The 25,995-nt window shown below is 39.6% G+C and overlaps 1 protein-coding gene across 4 annotated transcripts in view; it reads right to left on the reverse strand.

The window, feature by feature from the left end:
* The window catches only part of kif5ab (kinesin family member 5A, b), a 63,976-nt gene that overhangs the window by 13,004 nt on the left and 24,977 nt on the right, over positions 1-25,995 (reverse strand). For all 4 annotated transcript variants that reach the window (XM_051414287.1, XM_051414285.1, XM_051414286.1 and 1 more), the window contains exons 7-23: positions 25,725-25,812; positions 25,350-25,474; positions 23,786-23,890; positions 22,309-22,457; positions 20,627-20,775; positions 17,014-17,219; positions 16,027-16,095; positions 14,591-14,797; positions 11,390-11,536; positions 9,806-9,994; positions 9,106-9,223; positions 6,819-6,883; positions 4,730-4,839; positions 3,251-3,352; positions 2,652-2,712; positions 2,397-2,468; positions 2,205-2,309 (exon numbers count right to left, since the gene is read on the reverse strand). In XM_051414287.1, the coding sequence (XP_051270247.1) occupies positions 2,205-2,309; positions 2,397-2,468; positions 2,652-2,712; positions 3,251-3,352; positions 4,730-4,839; positions 6,819-6,883; positions 9,106-9,223; positions 9,806-9,994; positions 11,390-11,536; positions 14,591-14,797; positions 16,027-16,095; positions 17,014-17,219; positions 20,627-20,775; positions 22,309-22,457; positions 23,786-23,890; positions 25,350-25,474; positions 25,725-25,812 (2,067 nt within the window). The remainder of the gene's footprint in view (positions 1-2,204; positions 2,310-2,396; positions 2,469-2,651; positions 2,713-3,250; positions 3,353-4,729; positions 4,840-6,818; positions 6,884-9,105; positions 9,224-9,805; positions 9,995-11,389; positions 11,537-14,590; positions 14,798-16,026; positions 16,096-17,013; positions 17,220-20,626; positions 20,776-22,308; positions 22,458-23,785; positions 23,891-25,349; positions 25,475-25,724; positions 25,813-25,995) is intronic.

The raw sequence follows: 25,995 nt of genomic DNA on the forward strand, positions 1-25,995 counted from the left end.
ACAAGTTCAGAGTGAGGGCTAACTCACCTGAACAAGCTATTATTAACTACTTACAGCAGTTTATATAACTAGCACAAGGGCATTTCACAAAACTAATGTGGGTTTTTTTGCTTTTAGCTGGCAACACAAACAAAGGTAATTAATGTTGATTAACTGTTCAGAGTTGCAATCAAGACTGTCTCATCCACTCTTTGGGAGGTCCCATTGACAAGCTGAAGGGAGGGACTGTGTACTACGTTTGACGAACCAACCAGTTATTCTTTATTGCCTTTGATTAATAGTGACAGCTGAAGGGTGACAGGAAAGGGGGGGACGACATGCAGCGAAGTGCCAAAGGTCAGAGTCGAAACCATGGCCCACTGCAGCAAGGACTCAGCCCCAGCTCCACCAGGTGAGCTATCCGGGTGCCCCACGTTAGTCTTGATCATTGAAATCCTTTCTCTTGTAAAAAATTTAAAATACAGTTTGAAAACTCTTCATAATCATAAATCAAAACTGTGTGATGCTTTTCCAAGTAACTTTTCTAGTGCAGCGGTTTCATAATGGGCTCATTAGGCCAGAGAACAGAAAACACCCGCTATTAGTTGACAGTTGGTGAGAAGTGCAGCAGAGGATGTTTTACCCAATTGCATTGCTGCATCTTTTGCTATCAAAAAATATTGATTGGTACATTTATTCTCAGACAATAAAGCCTGAACTGAGCTAATATGATAAAAAAATAAAATGATTCCCTTCTTTGAATGTTTTTTCATCCATGTTTTGACCAACCAAAAAAAAGTCTGACTACATAATAAAAAAGTCTTATCTCCACAAAGGAGTAAAAAAAAGTATGGTTTGGGTAAAGTATTAATACTAAAGAAAACATGACAAAAGCCAATCCCATGCCACATAATATAAAACACGACATGGTTGCTTCTAGATAATGGTCTTGTTTGTTTATGATTATACTCATGAGGCAAAATCCAAGCAAAGATTTATTGATTTTAAATTGCCGCTCACGTAATGTTTCTTAGTGGGAAAGTTAAACGTGAAAATCCAATAGCTGAGCAACTTAAACACTGAGAGTCTGCAGCTACGTGATCATGCAAACTAATCCACACCCTGCAGAGACACTAAGTACAAGACCTGAGGGTTTAGCAAACAGGGCAGAGTTATCTCACAGGCAAAGCAGGAAAGGGACTCAATAGAATTCAATAGAACTGCTGGAGGCTTGGCAGCACTATTTATTGTTTGGTGTCATTTTAAGGAAAAAACAAAAAAATGGGGGCCTCATTCCCACAGGGGGTAAGTGATGTTATAAGAGAACTCTGGACAGTTGTGTTGTGTGTGTGTGTGTGTGTGTGTGTGTGTGTGTGTGTGTGTGTGTGTGTGTATGTGTGTGTGTGTGTGTGTGTGTGCAGATAGATGGATAGACAGGCAGACATTACTATATATGTAGAGGGGCAGAGAAACGTAAATCCCCAGTGCACTGTCCACTGTCTGTCTTTGGGAGCCTTATCACTTTCTCCTGGGAGTTCGCTGATTTATGACCATGACTTTCATCTTCCATTCCCACAGTATCAGCAGGTGGTGGATGGGATGGAGTCTCGCAGCAGCCACTTTAGGATTGGTTTTCTGCCTGACAGACTGCTGCAGTGCAGCTCTCACCAATCTGCCAGCCTGAGTGTATGTGCCAGTCTGCAGAACGTTTAGCACATCAACACTTTGTCCACTTCTGTAGTCCATTTAGGAATATTAAAGAAAGATGTGAAGTTTTTTGAGCGCAAGGTTGCACTTGAGAGCTTGTGCGTGTCAGCTACAGAGAGGAGAAAGACTCAGTGTGTTTGTGTGCACCTGCATGACAAATTCATTTGTGTTTATCAATTGTGAGTTTTACTGTTTTATGCTGTGCGCCTTCCTTTCCCTGAGGGCAGCGTGGTTTAACACCTCCTGCTGCTCTGTTTTCAAGGAGACTTTCATGTGAAGTTACTGTAGTGAGATGATTGATGGTGCTAGCATTACTTTTGCCCATAGGAGAGCAATGACAAACAGCACACACTGCTCTGTATTTTAATTTGACTTGCTCTTTTTGTCCTCCTCTCATGTTCTATCCAGCTGAGACATTTCTGCCTTACTGCGGTTCTAATTTTTAAAGCAATGGGTGACAGAAAAAATCTGTCTCCTTTACTATAATTTATAGTTTTATATCTGTCTGTTCTTGTTACCTGCTTGTGAACTTTTGTAAGCTGGTCCAGGTTGTTTTCAAGAAAGGAAATCTTCTGTTTCTGGGTGATATATCCGCCGCTATCGTCAGGGTCCATCCCTGCACTCTGTTGACAGATACAGTGGAGATCTTTTAGCACTGCCGTTGCAAATACTGTAATTTGTTTTTTATAGTTAAGATGCGTCCGTCTTACTTTTCTAACTCGAGTGGTGAGGTCTTGAACAAAAAGCTTGCGGAGGTTGTGCAGGGTGTGGAGCTCACGAGCCTTCGGTATGAAGGGAGAGAGAGAGAGAGAGAGAGAGAGAGAGAGAGAGAGAGAGAGAGAGAGAGAGAGAGAGAGAGAGAGAGAGAGAGAGGAAATAGTGCAGTTAAAGCAGTTAGAGAGTATTTAGTGGATCAGTTGCCTCTGAGGGAGCCAAGTGAATCGTGACAGCAAATAATGGCTTACAACAGTCTCTTCCAGCCCTTTGAGGTCCTGCTTTGACTGCTCATGGCGCTCATGAAGAAATCTATAGACAGACAAATAGATACATACATAGAGAGAGAAAATTCAAAATGAAATCGCTTTACCGCATGAGGACCACATTCTTGACAGAATAATTCATGAATAAAGAACAAACGCAGCATGGACCGGCTGCCCCACTCGTGGGCTGTTACCCATCTGCCAATCTGATGCAATATGCTGCAAAGGTCAGTGCAGAAAGAGGCCTATTAGCAACCAGCTGCTACCTTATCTCAAAACTCCATAATGAAGATGCAAATAGAGTTACACAGAAAGAAAGAAAAAAGAGGCAAAGAGTGGGTTAAAACGGTTAGCTTCCAGGTAATTTACTCTCAGACTGTATGACTGAAATACACCACATAGAAAGACACATACTGTAAATAGAAGGCAGTCAGAGCTGAGGAGCGAGAGTAAAATAAATAGACAAAAGGAAGACAAATAACAGAGAGAAATGGAAGACGTGAATCAAAAGAGGCAGCTCGCCCCCAGGTCTCCATATGGTGAAGTGTTTGAAAGCCGGCCAGGACAGTAAAGCAAAAACTCACGTCAGTTCCTCCAGCTGCCGGCTCTTGTGATGCTCTTGGCACTTGAGACGTTCAAAGTCACAATGCAGTTGCTTCAACTCCAGATGCTGCTTCTGGTTACAACTGGAAAGATGAACAATGGCATTCAGTAGATAAATGCAAAATATTGGAAATATGGAAATAGATACTAGGAAGGATAATTTAACTTCATCTTAGAATTTTACAAATACATCTTCAGCTACTGGACAAGACATATTACAGGACACCAGAGAGGTTTATAAAAAGTTTTGAAATTGGTAAAAATGACTAATAGGATACTTGTATTGTGATGTTTTTTTTTTTTTGGTCAGTACAGCCGCCTCAATGTCACAGACAAAAGAATAAATTCTTATTTCCTGAGTCTGAGGAGTAAAGATCGAGCTCAGTGGCGTGCACAGACTTTCAAAGCGACTTTCGGAGCCAAAATGATGAGGAGGGACCATTTGTGCATGCAGGGTTAGGATTAAAATTTTCCTAAGATTGGCTGATCAGAGGGGTACATTAGTGGCGCAAGGTCATTAGGATACCAATACATGCTGATTTAAAAAAGAAATATGGCAAAACAGGGCACACCATGCCGCTGTGTGAACCCTAAATAGAAACAATTTTTTGCTCTTTTTGAATCTCAAAGAATGTATTATTTATAGCCGCTTTTCCTACTCTGCTTCAAGGATCTAAAGGCCCACTCTGCTCCTATTTCGGATGCTTTCTACCTCACTGACACCCATCCATCCATCCATCCATCCATTTTCAAGCTGCTTATCCAAATCAGGCTATGCCAGCAGGACAAGCAAAGCAGCCATTCATAATTCTCTGCAGCTGCTCCTTGGGTGTCACCAGTCACTCCCAGGCCAGCTGGGGAGTGTACTTTAGTCCCTCAAGAAGGCTTGCCCTACAGTCTGCTCCCAGACGGTCATACTTGGTACAGGACATTTTCTAAACATGGCACCTGCGGGGGGCATCTTTTCAAGGAGCCCGAACCAGCCCAGTTGCTCCTCACATTGTGGTTTATCAGCAGTTTGACTCTAAAGTCCTCTCACGCTGCAGTTTCCTCACCATGTCCACCACCCACACATATTGAATTGCAGCTAGGGCTTAGACTTTTTTTGAGAACTAAATTGGGGACTGTATATCCCCAATTTTAGCATTTCCACACTGCTTATGAGGGTAGAACTGAATTTCAGATTTGAGCCCACAGACAGCTGACACAGAGGGTAAGCTGTCTGCTTCTGGAACCATGTGACCTGCACTGTATAGTGCCACACAGACCAGTCTCAAAGGTAGAAGGAAATATGCCTTTTCCATGACACTTTTTTATTTTCTTTATAATTGATATCTTAAAATACTCCTGCACTTTTCTTTTTATACTCCTACACAAGTTACACATTTCTAAAGTGGACTCTTGATCAAGAAATCCTTATTTAGTATGTTAGATAAGAAGAATTATAATCAAAAACTGACTCAGTTAAGTCGTCGATGATCTTCTGCTTCTCATTGATCTCGTCTCGCAGGCGGCCAAGCTGTTTGCTGTGCGCCTCACGGTGTGACTCCATCTGCTGCTCTAGAGCCCTCTGAGGTATGGGCAACAAGAGGGGGTGAGAGACATACATATATAATGAGTGAGAGGAGAGAAACGGTACCAAGGGGTGGGAACAAAAGGAAAACAAAATGACTAAATAACAAGAGAGAATACAATTACACACACCAGTGCACATGTGGACATAGAGGGCCACATGGGCATTGGTACACACAGCACACTGCCGCTGTGTACAATTGGGGACATGGCTAATGGAACTGGAGCGTGTCACACACAAACACACTGACATGCCAAAAAAAAACTCTTGTGAACATGTGCAGAAATACAGGCAGATAATAAACAAACAAACACATACTTCCAGCCGTGCAGGAGTGTTTAGGAGCTGAAAACTACATGTGTTGCATGTTTGCTGTAAGGTTGGAAGGCAAAGTGAGCAACTGCCCCGCGGCCCCAGACCTCCAGGGGCCTCAAAAACTGACAAAAACAAGTAATTTGATTACTTGTAAATTTGTTTGGGGATTTGCATCACTAAAGTCCAATATCAGCTCTATCCTGCATTGTTATAATCTTGCAACCCTATCTATAAAGGGACACCTTTATCAGTTTAGATTATATTTTTTCTCACATGGTGCATTTTCCTAAATTAAATTGCTATAATCTAAAAGACATACAGAAAACCTGAGGCCTGGTAACATTCCAGTATACTGGTTTGTTTCTGGATCCCTGTGCAAAATATAATGAAACTACCCTCTTTATTTTGCTGTGTGTACTGTATGTGATGGGAACTTGGAGATAACAAAGGCCCAAGAGCAAATTAGTGCTGGAATTATATATTGATTAAGTCATTTATCAAGGAAAATGCGAAACATTTGCTATTGTAAATTGAATATATTTGAATTTGGACTGTTTGACTGTTAATTGAAGTGATCACAACTCGCAACTGTAATAGGCATTTTTCACAAGTTTCTTACATTATGGGGTAGATGAGAACATGTATACCACTCTCATGACTATACAATACATATTTACGTAGAGCTAGTAAGCTTAGCTTAGCATAAAGACTGGAAACAGGGGGAGAGAGTTAGCCTAGCTCTGTCTAAAGGTAACAAAATATGTCTACCAGTACCTCTGAAACTCACTTGACATCTTTCTTGATCAATCTGTAGCAACATTGTAGTATAAAAATGATACATTTCCATTTTACGGGCAGTGTTAGTTAATCTCTTGTCTGGGACCAGTTGTTAGGTAACCAGCAGTAGAATAGCAACATATCATTTTCATGCTACAATTTTGTTACCTTTGGACAGAGCCAGGCTAACTGTTTGCAGTGGTTATGCTAAGCTAAGCTAACTAGCTGCTGACTCTAGCATTATATGTACTGTACAGACAAGTAAGCTGTCAGATGAATCTAAAGCATAATGAAAATAACTTTTGCAGCCCTGGTTTACATGCAAAACCACTTCCACTCGTGATCCTAATGTACAAGCTCAGACACAGTACACTGACACATGAATGCACACTAATGGAAGCAGTCGCAGACAAACCATGCATATATAATAGAACTGGATACAGCAGTGCCGCTCAGCACTGCTTCCAATTTTGCCCAGTGGCTACCTGCAGCCCAAAACATTTTTTTCCCCCACAGCTCACCATTATAAAACAGACGTCACAAGACACTTCAAACTGCAAACAAGGTCTACTACGACCCTTTCTATTATTAATTTTTGATCCATCGAGGTTAACTAGAGCTGAGAAAATCAATTTAAAACCTGAAATGTCATCACAATGTAAAATCTATGGGCCAAGTGAGAAGACACACTACTACTGCATTGCAGAACTAGGAAACTTTTTTGGCAAATGTGCCAGGCAAGCAATTTTTATTGGACTGAATAGGCATCAGGTGTCTAGTTCTATTATATATCTATGAGACAACCATATCACACACACGCAGATCTGCAGTTAGCTGAGTGCTGAAGTGGTGTGATAAAAGGTCATAACACTAGTCATGATTACCTTTATATCACAGGAATCCTGGACAGATGTGTGATTTTCCCCCCTGGTCATCTGTGACATGCTCTCTGAAACACACACACACACACACACACACACACACACACACACACAAAAAAATTAGGAGAAAAGACAGAAAGAGAAATCCAGTGAGAGAAACCAAGACAAAGAGAGAGAAGAAAGAAGAGGAAGAGGAAAGCAGGAAGACAAAAGAAAGTAACACGGTGATGTAGATGAAAGAGGTGAGACTGACCTGACTTTGACAGCACAGCAGTACTACCGCTTGATGTTGACAGTGAGGTCAGCGTGATGTAAGTCGTGCCCGGGGTGTAATAATATCTATTATTGAAAATGACAGCTATTGTGTCACGCTGATCTGATCTTTTGTTAACACACTGCTGTGCCTGGTGTCTGATGATGAAATTACCGAGCCCTCTACCTCACACCAGACTATGAGAGCGACATGACCTGCAGCACTTTGTATTTATCTACTTCTGTAATGACTCTAGGACCGCCTGGCTCTGGTGTGGAGTAAAGGCAAAATTGATTTACCTGCCCTTAAATCCACCGGTTATTTCATGCAGTTCTATGGGACTCCTCAGGAGGAATGACTTACATTGCTTTTGGCCTGATTTGTGAATTGTGTCAGCGTCCTGGGAGTATCTGCAGTTAGGTGGACCGCGCACAAATTTCAAATGTACCATTAATCTCTTCGTGCTGGTGCTGTGAAATGTTTTGGAGCCTAAGCTGTTCATCAGTGTTTACCCCTTGTTTTTCTTTTTCTTGACAGGATAGAAAGGCCCCTGGCGCTGACTGAAACTATCCATTGAAGCTAATAAAATTGTTTTAAGCAAGGAGGCACTACCTCTCAGTTCTAGTTCTAGTGGAGCTGAGATGCACTGACAGATGTGTTGTCTTTTTTATGTTTTCCTCTATCCTGACATGATTTTATTTGACTGTGTCAGAATATTCACCTTATATTTGACTTTGGCATCTCAAGTCAGCAGTTTGGCAATGTTTACGATGTAGATGAATTTAAATATTGTCCTTAACTGTGCAGTGAGTAAGAATGTCACACAGCACTTAGGAAATCATTACTTATCATTTCAATCCCTGCAGCACAATGTCATTTTAATAACTTGTGCTTCTGTTGGACAAATATTCTCAGTTTAAACCTGCAGTATTTATTGAGCAAAGATCTGTTTTGCTTGCTGTTTTGTGACATGGTTGATTGGATTTTCTATTGGAGCCCTGTATTTTGCCGGATTTTTCAACCATACGCTTATTGTTTGGCTTGTCTGACCATATTGATAGTTTCCTCCTTCACCTTAGAGTCTGAATAAATGTTAAACTCTTTGCTCCTGGTTTGTAATTTTGGTCACGTAGGTAAAATATCTCAACCTGAGCCTGGGGCAAATACACTTTTATTACAAATACAGAACCTTTTTTTATATGTACTGCACCACGTTTATGCAATATCGATCCTTGAACCTCAGGTTTGGCTAGATTGTTAGATTTAACCTCGTAAGCTTGATTCATGCACTTTCACCAAGGTGCTGAATTCTCAAGCTGTCTGTGTGTTTCAATATTTCTAAGTATAAGTAGTACACTGATATTGTCTGTCGTTTTAGTAACACACACTTGGCTATATGGATCGCAATATTGGTCTGTTGGTCCATCACTTTTGTCCAGACTGAAATATCTCACCAACTATTGGATGACATTTTGTATCATGGTTCAAAGGCAATGATTCTACTGACTGTGTTATAAGGTCGACATTTGTGGTTTTAAGTGAATTCTCTCCACGACTATTAGATCGATTCTCATTCTTACTTTTGTGATCCCTTATAAATTTGCCCAGTGCTTTGGTTTATGATTAAATACCTGCAAAACGAATAATCTGGTTGTCACCCTCAGCTATGGCTAACTAAGAACTAAGATGATGAAAATTATTAACATTATACCTGCTTAACATCAGCATGTTAGCATTGTCACTGTGAACATGTTAGCTGACTTTAGTTAGTTACATTGTGTTTAGTGCTCATTAGCAAATGTTAGCATAGTAACACACTAAACTAAGATGGTGAACATGATGTACCTGCTAAACACCAGCATGTTAACAAAGTCATTGTGAGAATGTTAGTTAGCTCCGTGAACTATAGCAGAACCATTACACTGGCCGTAGACTTTTAGTCTTGTTTGTTGATTGCATTATTGAGGAGGCTACTGTTGTACTTCAAATATGATGATTTTTTTTGTTTTTTAATCATAAAATGTTGCATTAGTCTACCTTGAGCTTGGAGTTGGGCCAGCTCCTCGCTCAGAGAGTCATAGCTGTCCTCCAGGTGTCTCTTCTTCAGCTCCACATTCTGCATGTAGTCTGTTAGAGAGCGTATCTTTGCCTCATGCTGAAAGTCAGAACATAATGTCTCAGATGCAGAAAGTATACTGATGAGCAAAGGACCTCTATGCAAGAGAACACTTTACGACAAAGATAAAATGTACTTTTTACTCAGTGTGGATATGTATGATCTAAGTTGAATATTTATGATCTTTGTTGATTAGGGAATTTCATTAAATACAAAAAATATTAAAACTCACAACATGACTCAATCAATCATATCGAAAAAAAGAATACAAAACATGCAATCCTTACAGAATCGGGACAGTTTGCACGCTAAAGGCTTCGGCTGCAAAAACTGTGTCACTGCCACAAACAGTTGAGTGACATTTCGAGCACGCTGCTCCTCATCAGAGTAATTAACATCATACATACTTACGTAGGCCTTTGTGTGATGTTAATTACTCTGATGAAGAGCAGCATGCTCGAAATGTCACTCAACTGTTTTTAGTGATAATTGATATTGGGAGGTGTCCTGATTTTTCCACATCAGCACCAACATTTCCCACTTGATTGACAGATTAACTAACTTTATTCCGACAGCAGATGTTTTCAAATAGTTCCTCCAATGCTTGTATCCGTCCCTCACCTGTGAAACGAGGAGGTGACATGAGGACAGCTCTCTGCCTGTCTCCTCCATCTTGCGGTGACACTCCGTCTGAAGGTTTTCCAGGTGGCGGCAGCGCTTCACCATCGACTTCACCTCTGACTTTATCTTGCTGATGTAGAGGCGAGCCACTGTGAACTCCTCCTCGATCACACCAGTAATCTCCATGGGCTGGAGACAAAGAGGAGAAGAGAGAGTTAAAATACTAGTTTGGTTAAGATTGAGTGGGGACGATTTAAAGACAGCTGGGAAGTTAAAGAGGAAAGGAGGCATCTTAGAAACTGACTGCCATTTTATTTGAACATCCATTTGGTTCACAGCATCATTTAGGAGATGCTGTGACTCAAATGCTCTGAAATAGCAGTGCAGGATTGAAAATATACTCACATATCAAATTAAATCTAAATATTACAGCAAATATATGTGGATATGCCTATAACCTGTCCTCAGGTGCATACATATAGTTTGCTGAATATCTATTATATAATAAATGGCTTTTCCACTGGATCATCAACCATAATCACACAGACAATTGTATTAAGGATTTGTCAATTGTCACAGATGCCAAATATGTCAGGTTAAATTAGAGAGAAATTTGTATAAAATTATGCAAGAGACATTTTGAATTTTCCACTCTGTCTCTTGTTTTTATATTTCACTGTGTGATAAAAGCTTTAGTGAAGCTTTGGAGCACCCACACCCACAGCTCTACCAGCATCCCATCAGCAACACCACTCGTCATGTGTTCATTTGAAAAGGAATTTTGATCTGTAAAAATAGTTTATTTTAACACTATTAATTATATAATTAAAAATATTTACATTAACACAATTTGGTGGCATAAACTGGACACTTAAACGCTTTATCCATTACTCTTAGCTACGTATAATGACTTCTCTGTTGGCTTTCTAACTAGTAACTAGTCTCAATCGCAGTGCTCGAGAGTGTTACTGACTCAGGTTGGTGGGTGTGTTCGGTTCATTAACCTAGATATCAATATTTTGACAAGATTAGCCTCACAACAATTTGTAATCACTTACAAATTAATAATGGATTTTGTGGTGATGTAAGCAGGAAGTGTCAAGGAGTCAGTCAGTAAACTGTGAGTTACACGCTGAGCCTTTTAAACATGATATTATTTATAGCACCATCTGCACCATGGAGAGAAGATCTGAAGTAGCGTCTTTTTAATATGATTTTAAAAATATGTAAGAACATCTATCCACAGACATGGCGTGCTCATTGGAAAGAACAGGATGTGCCGATCCCAGTGTATGACATCTGTGTGCTATGAGTTTAAAAAGAGGAGGGTGGTTTTGAAGCAAACTGCATCAATTATGCCCCAAAAGTTAAATGTTTCTTGTAACTTTGACTGTTGGAGAATATGGGGATTCCAATGTTTAGAAGTTAAATATTCAAAACTTTTATTAAACTTAATTTTTTTTGTCACAGATATATATATATATTATATTAGTTTCTCCTGTTTTATCACAAGTCTGTTTATTTCAAAACATCCCTGGTAAGTGAATACAGTGTCTCCAAACCTGCACTGTGCGTCCCACTCACCAGCTTGATGTCTCTGTTTCCAACGATGGTGCTGAACTCACTCAGGTCCCTCATCAGCCCATTGAGAATCTCAGCGATGCGTTTCCTTTGGTGGCTGCTCACTTCCTGGATACGGGACAGCTCCGCCTCTAAAGCCATGAGGTGAGCCTGTGGGAGGAGAGGAGTGAAACGAGGGCAAAGAGCAGAATGAGAGAGGTGTTGTTGTGTGAGATGAGCAAGAGAGAAAACCCAGAAGAGGGGAGATGGGAAATAACAGCTGAATAATCACAAGAAAATTGTATAGCAGAGGATTGAGAGAGGGAGGATTTAGAGTCCTTTAACCTGAGAGCACACACAGCTGCGAGACACATTTTAACCCCTGACCTCATTCTCATCCAAGAAATCCAAACAGCAAAACATAATGGCCACTAAATTACAAATCAATAAACTACCGGGATAGGGGTTGATGGCATTGGCGCTGGATGAAAGGATCTGGGGAAGTGACTGATGGAGCTTTCTTTATCCTTCTCCTTTATCCTTCCATTTTGTACAGCAGGCTGTGACTATACAACGCTGTAGCCCCAACGACTTCAGTACAATTAAACAATTTGGATTCAATCGATACTCTACAGGTCTGATGAAATAAAGTGAAGGAAGGGTGGTGCACTTTGTCTACCTTGGAAAGAATTTATTTCTTATTGGAAAACGATGCCTAAATTTAGACCTAGAAAACTCCTTTTGTTGGTTAGCGCCATAGCCAGGATTTTAAAGATCATAAGCCCAAATGACCCTAGTGCAACAAATCAAACATTTCAATTAGTAGAGATGGTTTCTCCAAAATGCCAGGATAAAGTCCTGATGGAGAAATTATAAATCCCTATTTTATTTTTTTTATTCAGTAATATTTTTTGCCAAGAAATAGGAAACAAAGAAATTATATATTTTTTTACTATAATAATTGAGGAATGACCTTGATGTCCTCAATCATACAGTAGCTACAACCTTGTTTTGGTTTAGTTAAGTGTGACCATTAGCAACACAAATGTATTCATTTCATAATCTTTTCTGGCTTAAGTCTTTTCCTATACTGGTGGTGCTACACACAGTGTTTCATTTCATACTAAGTAGATCATCTATTGTCATATAAATAATGTACTTGAGCTCTTTTTTAATGGCGCATTCTAGGATATTGGCCCTATGGATCATCAGTCACGTAAAGGCACCATTAACCACCTTCTTAAATACAGTAACATTTACTCCTCTCCATCTTCATCTACTTCATTAACTTTAGGCCATGTGATCATTTTCCAGGTCACTTCCCGTGTCAAAACATTAACTTTTGCAATAAATAATGAACTGAAATTGATTCATTTATGAATAAGTAAAAAGGAGAGGTGAGGTTAAAGAAAAATGTTTAGTTAAAGAAAGATTTATGAAGAGATTCTGAAGAGAAGTGATGTTTGGTTGAATGATGAATGGAGTTCATCATAATGATAGAAAGGGGCTTAAGTGGACGGATGGATGAAAGAAGGTGTTTAAAGGAGCCGATGAATGGCAGTGACAGTGAGCGATGACATGGCCTCCTGCAGAAGAAGACTGAGGTTCCCACTGAAAGCAGAGATGAAGACAGCTGAGGAGACGGTGGGGTGAATACAGTGATGAATGTACTCCATTGCACGATTTTTCTAGGTCAATGCTGCCCCATTTCTATATGGAAAATTTTAAAAAGCCACAACACTGCACATTAGCATAACAGCTGGGATGCAGTGAGTGGAGAACTGGTAATAAAGAGTCAGTGGGGATAAAGCTGGAAAAGGCCCTGAGAAGCTGAATTAATGGGATTTTTTATTAGATTACTGTATGGTTTCTTGTATTCAGTTTCACATCCGAGGTCCTGAGAGGATTTTGAGTCAGGTGAGAGGTCAGGCCAGAACATACTGAAGAGGCCACAGAGACTGTGAGCTAAGTGAAATGATTGAGGAACAGAGAGAGGTTTCAGCTGGCTTTAGCTGACTAAACTGTGCAGTGAGTGGTTATATTGTCAAATCCTTTCATCAATTTCTGGACCAGCTTCTGAGAAAGACAAAGGGGGAGGGCAGGACACCGTGGCAGATTGTAAAGTGGTGCATGAAATATTGAAGAGGTTTTAAGAAGGTGAATAATGGTCCACTCCGTCTACTGAGTCAGTCACAATAACTTTATTAAGGACTCTGCCGATGGTTTTTCTTTTGTTGTTATCTCTACTTGACTTTTTGACTTTTTAATCTGCTTCATCAGGACTGTGTTGCTGTGGTTTGATTGAAAATGACTGTCCTCAGTTTCTCATTCAAATGTTTCTAAACTCTGATTGATGTATCGATACACATGACATCACTTTCTTCTTCAAACCAGTGAAAATTTACAGAAATCTTTCATGTTAAATAACTAAAGAAAAACAGAAAAAACTTTTCGTTTCGTTTATGTAGGATCCCAACACTCATACTAAGGATTTCAGGGCATTTCAGCCCTAATGACTTAAAATAAAACATCTTCAGACCATCACTAATTGAAAATGCAGTTTTCAAGGCTTTTCAACGCCTTCTCAAAAATGGTAATGAAATAAACAGTTTTTAATAAAAGCAGAATATCATTAATAATTTAATTTCCCAGGCTTTGCAGATAAATTATACCAGATTGAAATAACTACAAATTAGTCTTTTAGAATGCCAAAACTGCCCTCAACCACAACCTTAAACAAGCTATTCATTGTTTCAGTCAACGGAATTTATGAGATTGAATACTGACCTTAATCAAGAAAAGTCAAGCTTGTGCTCTTGTTAGCTGCAGGTTTTAATATTTTCTAGTGTTTATTTGTGGTCAGAGTGCAAAACAACCAGCCATGATTGAATTCAGTGACTGCGCAATTTGAACCAGTAGTTGTTTATTTTCTTGAAGGACAGGGACTTAGATGGATGATTTTTTATATCTACGAATGCGTTTTTTCTGTCTTTTTCCTAAATGTGACTTCCTACTTTATATATATCACACCACATTATGTCCATGTCTTTATCAGTTTTTGCTAATGCTAGGACGATTATGTACCCATCAGTCTCTGTCGCTGCCTCCTTGTCTTTTTCAGTTCTCTTCATCATTCTTTGTCTTCTCCCCTGTTCGGCAAATTTTATCTGCAGCGTACATTCAACTTTATGGTATGAAACTGAGCCTCCATGAAGCCAAACCCACCATTTTCTTTGCGAGCTCTTCAGCCAGCAGCTTGTTCTGCACGCTCTTCTCCTCTACCTCTAGGCTCTTCTGGTCATAGTTGACTGCCAGCTCCTCCAGGGCCTGGAGAACTTCCTTCACCTCGGCTTTAGCAGATTCATTCTCTGTCTGCAGCCTGCCGAGCTCTGACTGCACCTTCTCACTGTCACCCCTGGATGATGCCAAAAGCTGAGGGACACAAAAATTTTAATAATTTTAATTAAAACTAAATAAAAAGAGATCTGGTTTAAAAAAAGAGCTGAGAAAGACAATTGTATAGGAGCGTTGTGTACAACAATCAGCAGCTTCATTGTTATTCACAAGGCAGATCTGCTGTGTACAGCAATAAAGAAATGATGGGGTTTATCTTGTTCTCTTGCTATTAATACAGAAGCAGGTGTACAAACCCTGTTACACAATATAGGTGTAATTTAGCAGATGAAACATATTTTAAATATTCATTTTTATATTCATAGACTATCACTTGCCACTATAAGAGCTGATATTACTCTGCCACCGAGGTGTTTGCTTGCATGTGCACTGCTGCAGCCCACTGTGGGTCATTTTACTGGATGGGTGTCATTAAATGTAGATGTTGCTCTACCCAGGGTGCCGGTGTGTTTGCACTGTAGCACACATATTCTGTTTGTCTAAATGTGTGTAAAATCATGTTACTTTACACAAGCTGGGGTTGTTGGTAGTTACCATCATGTCAGCCCAACTCACAGCAGGCCCATTTTGGGTTATGAATGAACTGAATGTGAAGTCTTTTACTTGGCTGTGTACTACATCCTAAAGCTTGGTTCAGGCTGTTTGGCCCACTGGTTTAGCTACTGTTATTAATACATGCTGTAAATACTCTTCTTAATTACCTTTTAATGGAATCTTGTAATTTCTGTACTTCTAACAAGTAGCATATACAGGCAGACCCGTTTACTGTAGATTTGTGTGAGAAAAGGGCCGTAAACCCTTTTCTACTTCATAAACAGTCTCTAAATTGATAGAGATGGTGGAGTCATGCTCTTCCACAGCATTTTAAATCACATATCAGATCATTAAAGAGTTTGTTTGTTTTTCAGCTACAGTGTTACAATGTCAGCCTACATGCTTCAGTGCTTCATCAATCTCTGTATTGACGATTCCTTCCAGTCAATTGTGTCTAAGCAGCAACTGAAACCTATTCTAATTTAAAATGCTATTAACACACAAATACGCTCATGAGCCAACAATAATGCTGTATGTTCTTCAAGTGCTTTCTGGTGTTTTTCTTTCCCTCATTCATCTCAAGGGCAAGATAATAAACCTCTCATGGCTGAGTTCTATTCAAAGTGTGCTTATGAGTGCCACATTTGCAGGTGCTGTCTACTGTGGGCCGTTGAACCAAACTGATGAAAAGATGTAAAACTGAAGTCTTTTACCTCCTCCTGGTCGAGCATCTGCTCCTTCAGTTTCTCAACCATCTGGCTCTGGTGGTTGATCTCATCATCCTTCAGTGACAAAGAGACACGTTGAATAGAAACAGTTCATTTACAGTGCGATGTATTACACACACTGATACAGTACAGATTGTGCTATCTTGTTTACTTTGGGTATCATGTTCAGTCACAACTATACATTTGCACTTACCTGTATAAATGAAAGATGTGCAGTAGTTTCAATACTTATTTGAGAGAAATCATTAATACTGTATAACCATAAACAAGTATATCAAGAAGGGTATGATAAATTACTGCTCTAACAGCAGTTATTATTTAATGTATTTATATTTGATGGTCTGTGGTCAACTGATAATGCATGCCATAATGGAAAAATAAAGCTCTCTAAATGTTAAAACTCTGCGTGTAAGAGAAAACATGTCCTGTGTATAAATAAACTCAGCATGTAACACAGAATATCCTACATCAGGATGCTATAGCTGGTATACCATATAAAGTAGAGAAAAAATAAAATGTATGCATCCCCATGGATTGCCCATCAGAATATGTGCAACTGCACTGTCTGCATGTGTGAAAACGTTAAAAGGGTTATATGTTATATTTATTCACATATGCATTGTACGGGGAATACAAACTGTCCTGTGAATTGACACACAACTGGTTCTGCCTATTCAATGTAATATCTGATGATAAAAACTTACATTACAGCCCTATGGAGCACAGCATACACGTGATGATGTGTTAAATAAATTAAAGCTTTAATGCTTTTCAGTGTAGAACATTACTATTTCCCAATGGCATCTATTCCTAATAGTTGCTAGATTAGTCACCACTATGTGTCTGATCCTGAATTCATTAACATGAATAATACATGTATGATATTCTCTTTGTATTCATGTGTACATACCATTAAAAAAAATCTCTACATTCATGCATATAAACAGGCCTTGTGCTGCATCTTTTCATCACCTTATCATCCAATTGTTTGTAAAGCTTGCGGATCTCCTCCTCATACTTCTGTCGCTCCTCCTCAGAGATGTGAACCACAATGGAGGAGGCAAGGGAACAAGGGCTGCAGGGGCTGCAGATGTCAAGAATTGGCACCTCAGATTCAGGCGGCACCAGGGGGACTTCCTCCGATCCCGGGCTCAGATGCTCTAACACAACACCCTCACCTAAACACAAGGGACAAAATATTATATTTTTTTGTAAATGTGTTCCTCTTATCTCTGGCAAATCCCCCTCTATGGATTAATGCATAAACAGGGATTAGTGGGTTAATCTCGGTGTATGTCCTTTCCTTACTCATGAATACATTTACATCTCAGGTGTGAGATATTTCTGTTATAAATGAGCTTCCTTTTTACCATCTCAACACCCCACAGCATACAAATTACCAGACCTATATAACACTGACTTCTCGGTTGTCTTGTGTCTGGCTTTGGCTCAGACTCGTCCAATTTTTCACAAAGAAAAAGGCTGTTGAAAGCAGAAAAGTGAGAACATTCAGTATGCTAATTAAGCACAAGTACAGCCACTTAATGGCACTAAGAACACAGAAAAAGTCTTAGACTGACTGCTACTCTGGATTGTAACGATTTACTGGCTTGATGCTTTACCTCCGGCAGCATCAAGAGGTTTACGCTGACGTGTCCCCCGGGATAGAGTAGCAGGAGGTGGTGCAAAAACTACTTCAAAGCACAAAACCATACATGCAACACAACAGGGGGATGGATAGGTTATTGATAAAGAGTATGATCCTCTAATATAATTGACATATTCAATACATTTACATTAGACATACCAACCCTGTTTAATCACATTTTTGTTTTGCCAAAGGACACAAAGTATGTGGTTAGGTTTAGGCACCAAAGCTTGGGTTATGGTTGGGTAGTTAGGGAAAGATTGTGGTAATAAAATTAAATGTTAATAAACATGCTGTGTCTGAAGTCACTGTGGACTTTGTCTATATTAAACAAGATCACAATCTTTCCCAATTCTTTAATGTGCTATGAATGCCCGAACACAACCATAAAAATGTTTCATACTGCTGTTGTCCCTGTGAGTGAATATTGTATTGCAAAATCTGATATTTTAGCAGCAAAAGAATGAAATACATTGTCAATGAACATACGTTGAATTTTTAGCCAAATGGTATTTGTTGTTGCAAATAGTTATATATAAATATAATTTCTAAGAGACAGGGTTGATGCAGTATATCAAGCCACTTTCTGCTTTTTCCCTATTTCTAAAGACACATCAGTATTAACCTCTTGATGCTGAGGGCTAGGCTTTAACAGCTGCCAGTCAACACCCTTTTCTGTGTTCTTCATGTGCCTGTACGTACAATTTTTCAAGCATTCACTGGCTCCCCATCCTTGTTTTTTCCCTTGATAACTGAACCGTTAATCAGGATGAATTGGGAAAATTTAGTAGTTTGCCCCTTTAAGACAAGGTCAAAGTAATCCATTGTTGATACAATACAGCTACCTGACACCTTTCACTGATTACATCTTCTTGTCCAGTTGTTGGAGGTGCGCCAATCAATAAAAACAGCCACATGGTCAAATGCGACAAAGACCTAAAAACACGTGATTGCACACCGTAAGAGATCCCCGCTCTACACCACAGAGGGAGGCGATGTGGTGGAATTTACTGTAGGAGACAGCTGTTCATGTCTTTGGGCCATCCTTGACTAAAGAGTCAGATAATGTGGTACAAGATGGAGGTCAACAGCATTCGTCTCAGGGAGTTCCTAGCCTGTGGTGGGCAACAATATAGGGAGCAGTGAGGGGGGAATGGGGGCAACTATGTTGTCAAGATGATCCATTAGGAAATTAAAAGCACTAAATTGTGAGAGCGGAAGAGAGTGGAGGGAGAGATTGTGTGTGTGTGTGTGTGTGTGTGTGTGTGTGTGTGTGTGTGTGTGTGTGTGTGTGTGTGTGTGTGTGTGTGTGTGTGTGAAGGAGAATGAAAGTTACTGAGAGGGATGATGCAATAAAAGGAATCATTTTCACTGATAGGTGTTCAATAAAGATGTGTTACAGCATTTTTAAAATTCAGGTCAAGCACTGAGGGAATGATCTTCAAGAAAAACATTGAACAGGATTCATTACACAGCTTGAATGTCAACCTGATCACTACCACTGAGAGCCCTGACATTTGAATTGACCGACAGTCCAGCAGGAGAGGATGCTTAGAAATGTGTGTATGTCTGTGTGTGTCTAATTAGGAGTGTGTGTGTGTGTGTGCAGTGCTTCATGTGCTTGTGTTTTTTGTGTGCACTGACACAGGTGTGTGTGTGCTGACAGGGGAGAGGATCAGTGTAAGTTATGACTTTTCTGTAGATGTGATTAGCCGTTGTCACTGTGAGGATTACTAATACATAAGGATTCATAAAACATAAAGCCTCCAGCGTTTCTTACCTTCAGCACAATGTGAGGGGAATCCAATTATACAAAGTGTAAAAGTCTGAATAATACGAAATAGAAAAAGCCAAAAAGGGATTTTTAAGTGTTTTGGGCTCAAGTCCAGAAAGTCTGTGTGGCTGCTCTCCCCCACCCCATCTCTACTGGCATGTATTCAGATGATATCAAATGAGGTTAAATCTGCACTTACTGAAAAATAATGTCTGCAGGCTGGTAAAATTTTCATTCCTGTGAGTCAGTCCTCTTCCATGCATGAAAAGGGAGTGGAACAAGGAGATATAGTGTAGATATTTTTCTATAAGGGACCAGGTAGCTGGACTTGACTCTCAGGGCTCTGCAGCACAAGCTGCAAACACAATGCCTCTAATTTTTTACTGTCTAGGAGCCTGATCTCTTACCATACTAGTAACTCTGTGAGGCTCTGTGAGGCTATACCTTGACACAATTGTGCTTTGAGCAAAACGCTAACTCAGCATGCTAACATATTCACAGTGACAATGCTAACATGCTGATTCCAAGTTGGTATAATGTTTACTATGTTTTCTATGTTCATTTAGTTAGCATGCTAATATTTGCTCATTTGCAATAAGCACAAACTGCACCTCAGGATGATGGGAATAAGTTGTAAGATCATTAGTTTTGCAGAGACCAAAATATTGATGAAATTAAACGATCAATTAGACGCTTGATGAAATGAGTTATTAGTATACATCCTGTGGGGAATATGAATGTCTATGCAAAATTTTATAGCAACGCACCCAGTAGTTGTCAAGACAATTCACTTACCATTCAGTTGAAATGTCAACTGAATGGTGTTTGATGAAAAGTCAGGGGATCACCAGAGTCATTAGAATTCATCCTCTGGGTTTTCATCCAATAGAAGATGAGATATTTCAGTCTGGACCAAAGTGGTTGGCCGACCACACACACACACACACACACACACACACACACACACACACACACACACACACACACACACACACACACACACATACAAACTTACAAACTTATTATTATTCAGACATTAAATACAAAATGTTGTGATACTGTCAAAATGTCTGGGCAACAATTTTCACAGCTCTTCCCTGAAAGAAGATTTAGATATTCTGTGGTTCTGTGAGCAGCCAGTGTGATAACAGTGTGAGTATTACCGTTCCTCCAGCGGTTGAGCTCAGCCTCCAGTCTTTGAACAGTCTCCTTCATTGACCTGTTCTTCTCCTTCTCCTTTTCGTACTTCTTCTTCCACTGCTCTGCTGTGAGCTCCAGGTTCACTGATACAGTATTTCTAATGGTCTTGGCTCTAATTGGCGGGATGCAGGGAGAAATAGAGAAAGAGCACAAAAGAGAAAAAAGGAAGTAGGCAGTGTGAGAGTAGGCGAGTGAGAGGAGGAGATACAGAAAAGAGGGGGAAAAAAGTATGAGAGAACAGCAGAGAATAGAGGAACTGTCAACAAGGGTATTTCAGCCCTGGCTGCTCAATGAAAATGGGCTTGCATCTCATTAATTGGTATGCAAATTGGGTTTCTGCCAACTGTGTTTGATGGTGCATGTAGGGAGGGGGAGGTATACCGAGGCAAGAATTCAAAATGTAAAAAAATACTTCTGACCTCTTGAAACATATTCACATCAAAATATAGCGATCATACAGTTCATAAGAGGACAGAGTACTGTATGTGGTTATAAATTATTACTCAATTATGACGCAAATATGTGGCGTCACAGAGCTGAAATATTCACGATGCTACAGCTGCAGCACTCGGCTCCGGCTGTGATTTTCACATCAGTGGCTATCACTTAATTTCACACTCCAGTGAGAAAACACTGTTGTCCCTATTCGTTTATTCCATGATATTAGCAAGACAAACAGCCTTATCTAAAGTTGCCTCATCACATCAGAATTTAGATAACACTTTATTTGGATAGGGCTGATAATCAAACATCAGGTGGCAGTAAAATTAATGTTGTGCAAAGTGGTAATGGCTAATTTATGTACTGCATTTATGTACTGTATCTGTACACTATGTACCCAAACCATCCAACCACAGAATTTATATTTTTAATAGTAACAAAAACCATAAGATGAATCCAAACCTAGGCACTGAATATCAGTAACTTTTTCTTTCTTTCGCTTAAACCTGTAAGTCTGTGGACCTTTTTCTGAAATATTGTTACTTGATTTGTTGATAACACTGAAATATTCAAATAAAGAGTGACATAAATTTGTTTAATGTCATGTTACACTATTTTTGTTGTGATATTGATTTTAAAAGAAGAGATTAATCTTGGCGTTCAACAGCTACTGTGGCTGACAAAAAGAGATAAGAGACCAAGTTTTCTGCTCAGTAAAATTCAGATGTCTGCTTTGGATTCTGTCACTCCCTTTGCTTAGTCATACATTATTTATTTCAACCAACTCGCATATCAGTCTCTATTCAAAGAATTCACTGGTAGGGGAAACAGATGCATAGGAAGGCTTTTTTTGGGATCTTTTCTTACCATCTGTGGGTTTCTTTGAGTTGACAGTGAGCAACAGGAGTGAAAAGATGGCAAGCAAACCAAATCTCTGCTTCCATGCAGCTTAATCTTAAAACCCTTAAGATTAGAAAAGATGCTCTTTAAGCAATCCCAGCACGATCAAAAACCCAATTACAACACATACCCTGCCTCTTAAGCAGGGTCCTGGTGGTCAAAAGCAAAGTTGGAGGCAGTAATATGTGAGCAGCATATCTGAGTTGAGCGCAACATTAAAACAGCTGCAGCTGAGCGAGACAGAGATGTGTGTTGCGCTGCACTGTGCAGCAGCCCATGGCTACTTAGCAGGGAAGCAAGTTACCGTTGGCCAAACATCAAGGTGGATTTGGTCTCTGCTTCATTGTAACTGGAGGGAGAGCAACAGATGAACATGGTGGTGCGACAGTTCCCGCCCAGCGAGTCTTGTAAGATGCGAGTCATTTTGCTGTCACGGTACGGCACGTGGGATTTCTGTACAGAGATAAAGAGAGGAAGGAAGAAAAGGAATCAAAGACAGTGAGAAAGGCATGAAAAAAAGACAGATAGAAGAGGATTAAGAGATTGTGGAAGACTTTCTGAATTGCAGTGCCACCATCCACATGCCTTTCTTTTAAAAAATGAAAAATATGCTGCCGTGAGCATTAGCACAGAACAAAGAGACAAGAGGTTTCTCTCTGTCTGCTGCACCATTCACAATCTTACCTTTTTAACCTTTGGAACATCTTCAAAAAGACTGTGTCCTTGCTCAATGAATAAAGAATGAATGCCAATAGATTTATGTAAGGCATTTACAGTCTGTAAGCCTTTTAGCATTTTATGAGGAGTTCCCTAAGAGTTATAGAGAGTTATATAATAAGAGATGGTGAATATTTTAATTACGATGATGAAACTTGGAAGGACTAATAGACTGGGCACAAGGGATCGAGTGGGTGAATTTGCTGGTTGCTCATATGGAAATAAGTTACCAGCTGTTGCAGCAATTGGCAATTATGGATAACGGCACAGAAACGTAGCTGGCACGTCAATGCAGCATTCATCCAATCGAACTGCACATCAAACAAGGAATATGGGAAGATTCTGCAAAACTCTGGATCACATACGGTGACAATGTTGTTTTTTCTTTATCTTCAGTGTTTTTAAAATCTGTGCATGGCAAATATGGTATAGTTAACAAATAAAATATGGTTTGAGGAATAGCTTGACATTTTGGGTCCTTCTTGCACTCTGCCCTCATTGACTGGCAACCTTGTGGTGACAACAACACTCCAGATGGACAGACCCAGGCTGCCTGTTCCCCCACTTCACTACACGACACACCCCCTGAGATAACTTCCTGGATTAACATACCTATTTTAAACTTACCTATGATCTTTTCCTAAAATTAACCAAGTAGTTTTGGTGCATAAACATAACCAAACTCCGACCGTTTAAAGGGTGTGTCATAAAATATTTGTGACCTGTAGTACTGTTCATCCACAAACAGATCTACTTGCTTGTTTCCAGTCTTTATGCTGAGCTAAGCAAGCCAGCAATTGCTTAACATTTACCATACAAATATGAGAGCAGTATTGATTTTCAGATCTAATTCTGAAGACTAATGCTGAAGACATTCAGGCTGTTTTAATGTAATATGTTAAATTAAGTCACTGCAGCCTATACCCAGTTTTGTCAAACACATTGCTCTGGCAGCAAGTATCAGGTATGTGTTGAAAACAAACAATTACGGGGAAAAGCATTAGGCAGCTACGATACACTAGAGGCCTGATAGATAAACAGGGCAGAGAATTTCTCCATCGTACCGTTCCTTCGGCCAAGGCTGATATGACGTTCCCCAGGGCCGACAGAGACTTGTTGATGTTCTTGGCCTCATCCAGCACTGCTCCCTCTGCACCTGTCTTACTGACCTGACACAGATACACACACATAGAAGGAATTAGATCTTAAAGCACATTATCGGCATAAAAAGTGTTTATTTTCCTGTTCCTGCTTTATTTTAAAGGTTCTGTAGTTTCTTTTAATGGCTTACAATTAATCAATTGTAATTATAGTTTAACCAAGGAAGTCTTTTAGCAAGCACACAGTGCAGTTGAACATGCAAAAAGGTGAAACTTGTATTCAGGGAAACTAACATATCAACATATTTTGTGAATAAAGTTTTCAATAATAAACAAATAATGACTTTACTCAGGTTTAAATGGAGCTCTTCTTTTAAGTTAAAAATAGTAGTAAACAAATACATGCCAAAAATGACATTGGAATTCATTCTATGTAAACTACTACTACTGTATGCTTTATTTACAGCATTTATAATGCCCTGTATCATAAAATGTCAGACAGGAAACACTGAGACAACCAGCTTTTAAGAGGGTTTATGCAAGACATTTTACTTTAATAGGAAAGGCACACCATATTGTGTCATAACTGTCATGGGATACAATTATTTACAGCGAGATAATGAGGAGCTTAATTATAGAGGGGAGCAAGTTGTCCTATCAAAGCCTTCTGTGGAGCATCTACTAGATTCCCATTCTGTCAATAGCATTTTATATCAAGGTCTAAGAAGTTGTTGGAGCAGAACCATTTCCTCCTTTACCCCTTTAGGGATGACCAACAGAACTTACAGATGCAGCATCAGCACTTACTAGCTACAAACCACGGCCGTCAGCATCTATCCAGACTGTATGGCCATCTACTACTCTAAGCACACACTATTCTATAATTTGCATCAATGGTATCAACATTAAACTACACCCAGGAGCCAGAGGTCTTGTTCGGCTGTGTCTTTAATGTATTTTCAGTCTCTTTTCCAGAGTTTGACCTATGTCCTGGAGATAGATTGTTTTATAGATGGTTCAATGAGGCGAGCTGACTCAGATTTCGCCTAAAAGGCCTTGAAACAGGGTAACAATTAGTTGTTTGTGACTCCCCTCAATTTGACCTCTGTCTTGGCTGAAACTTATTTTAAAGCCTATCTGAACGGAAGAAAATAATTTTTGAGAGTTTTTGAGAAATGATTTTTTTCTTCCATCAGTGGAACCAATTGGATTCTTCAAAATGAGCAAACTCTAACCCTGATATTGCATCAGACTAAACCAAGCCCTCAAAAAGAATGAGTCCTCCGTCTCTAAGATAGATTCTTTATAATGTAGAATGTAATAGAAATTTAATGCCTAGCCATAAAGCGAGTGCTTAATAATGCTTTAAGGATGAAGTTCAGAGCTTTAATACATTGTTTATCGGCTTCTTTGATGTCTGAAAACTTCCTTTCTCAGAAAATAAGCCTGAACCCAGTGTTTCAAATTCCTGCTGACAAGTGAATGTTGAGAGTTTATAGAATTTTTGAAAATACCCCATTCGTCCTACCTTCTCACTACCAGCTAGGTCGACAAGGTACAGCTTCCCACTCAGTTTCTGCTCAGTCTCCACGTTTTCTTGTTTGATGTTAATCAGGAAGATGCTGTGACTGCGGGAACTGTGCTCATTCATGTCTAAAGAACAAAGAGAGGAGAGGAGAGACTCTAATTCAGATTACTTATATAAAATGTCATTCAACTCATTATTTCTCATAGCCGGAGTTGTTAAGCTAGATGTTCACTTGGCACCTTGTCATGCATTTCTCACCTTTGCACCTTAATGTTTTTATACTTAAACAGTTAAAAATATCTGACATGAATTGTTAGACATTTGACGTGACAGTGTAAGCATCGGAACATCATGAAGATCAACAGTGTGACTCACTGGTGACAGCAACGTGACGGCTGGCCTTCCCTTCATCTATCACATCCATCACTTCCTCAGGGCTTGTGACAAAGCGCTCTGTGCAGCCCTTAGTGAAAGGACACGTGCAAACATTCATTTGTACTATGAAGAAAACCGAGAAACATCTATACATACATACATACATGCACCAACAAACATAATGCATCTGCAAATAAATGCTTCCATATGCACACTCATTTAAAGTTGCAGATTGAAATGCACGCACATATTTATGTCTGCACAACTACAA

The sequence above is a fragment of the Dicentrarchus labrax genome, unplaced genomic scaffold, assembly GCF_905237075.1.
Source record: "Dicentrarchus labrax unplaced genomic scaffold, dlabrax2021, whole genome shotgun sequence".
Classification (NCBI taxonomy): domain Eukaryota; kingdom Metazoa; phylum Chordata; class Actinopteri; family Moronidae; genus Dicentrarchus; species Dicentrarchus labrax.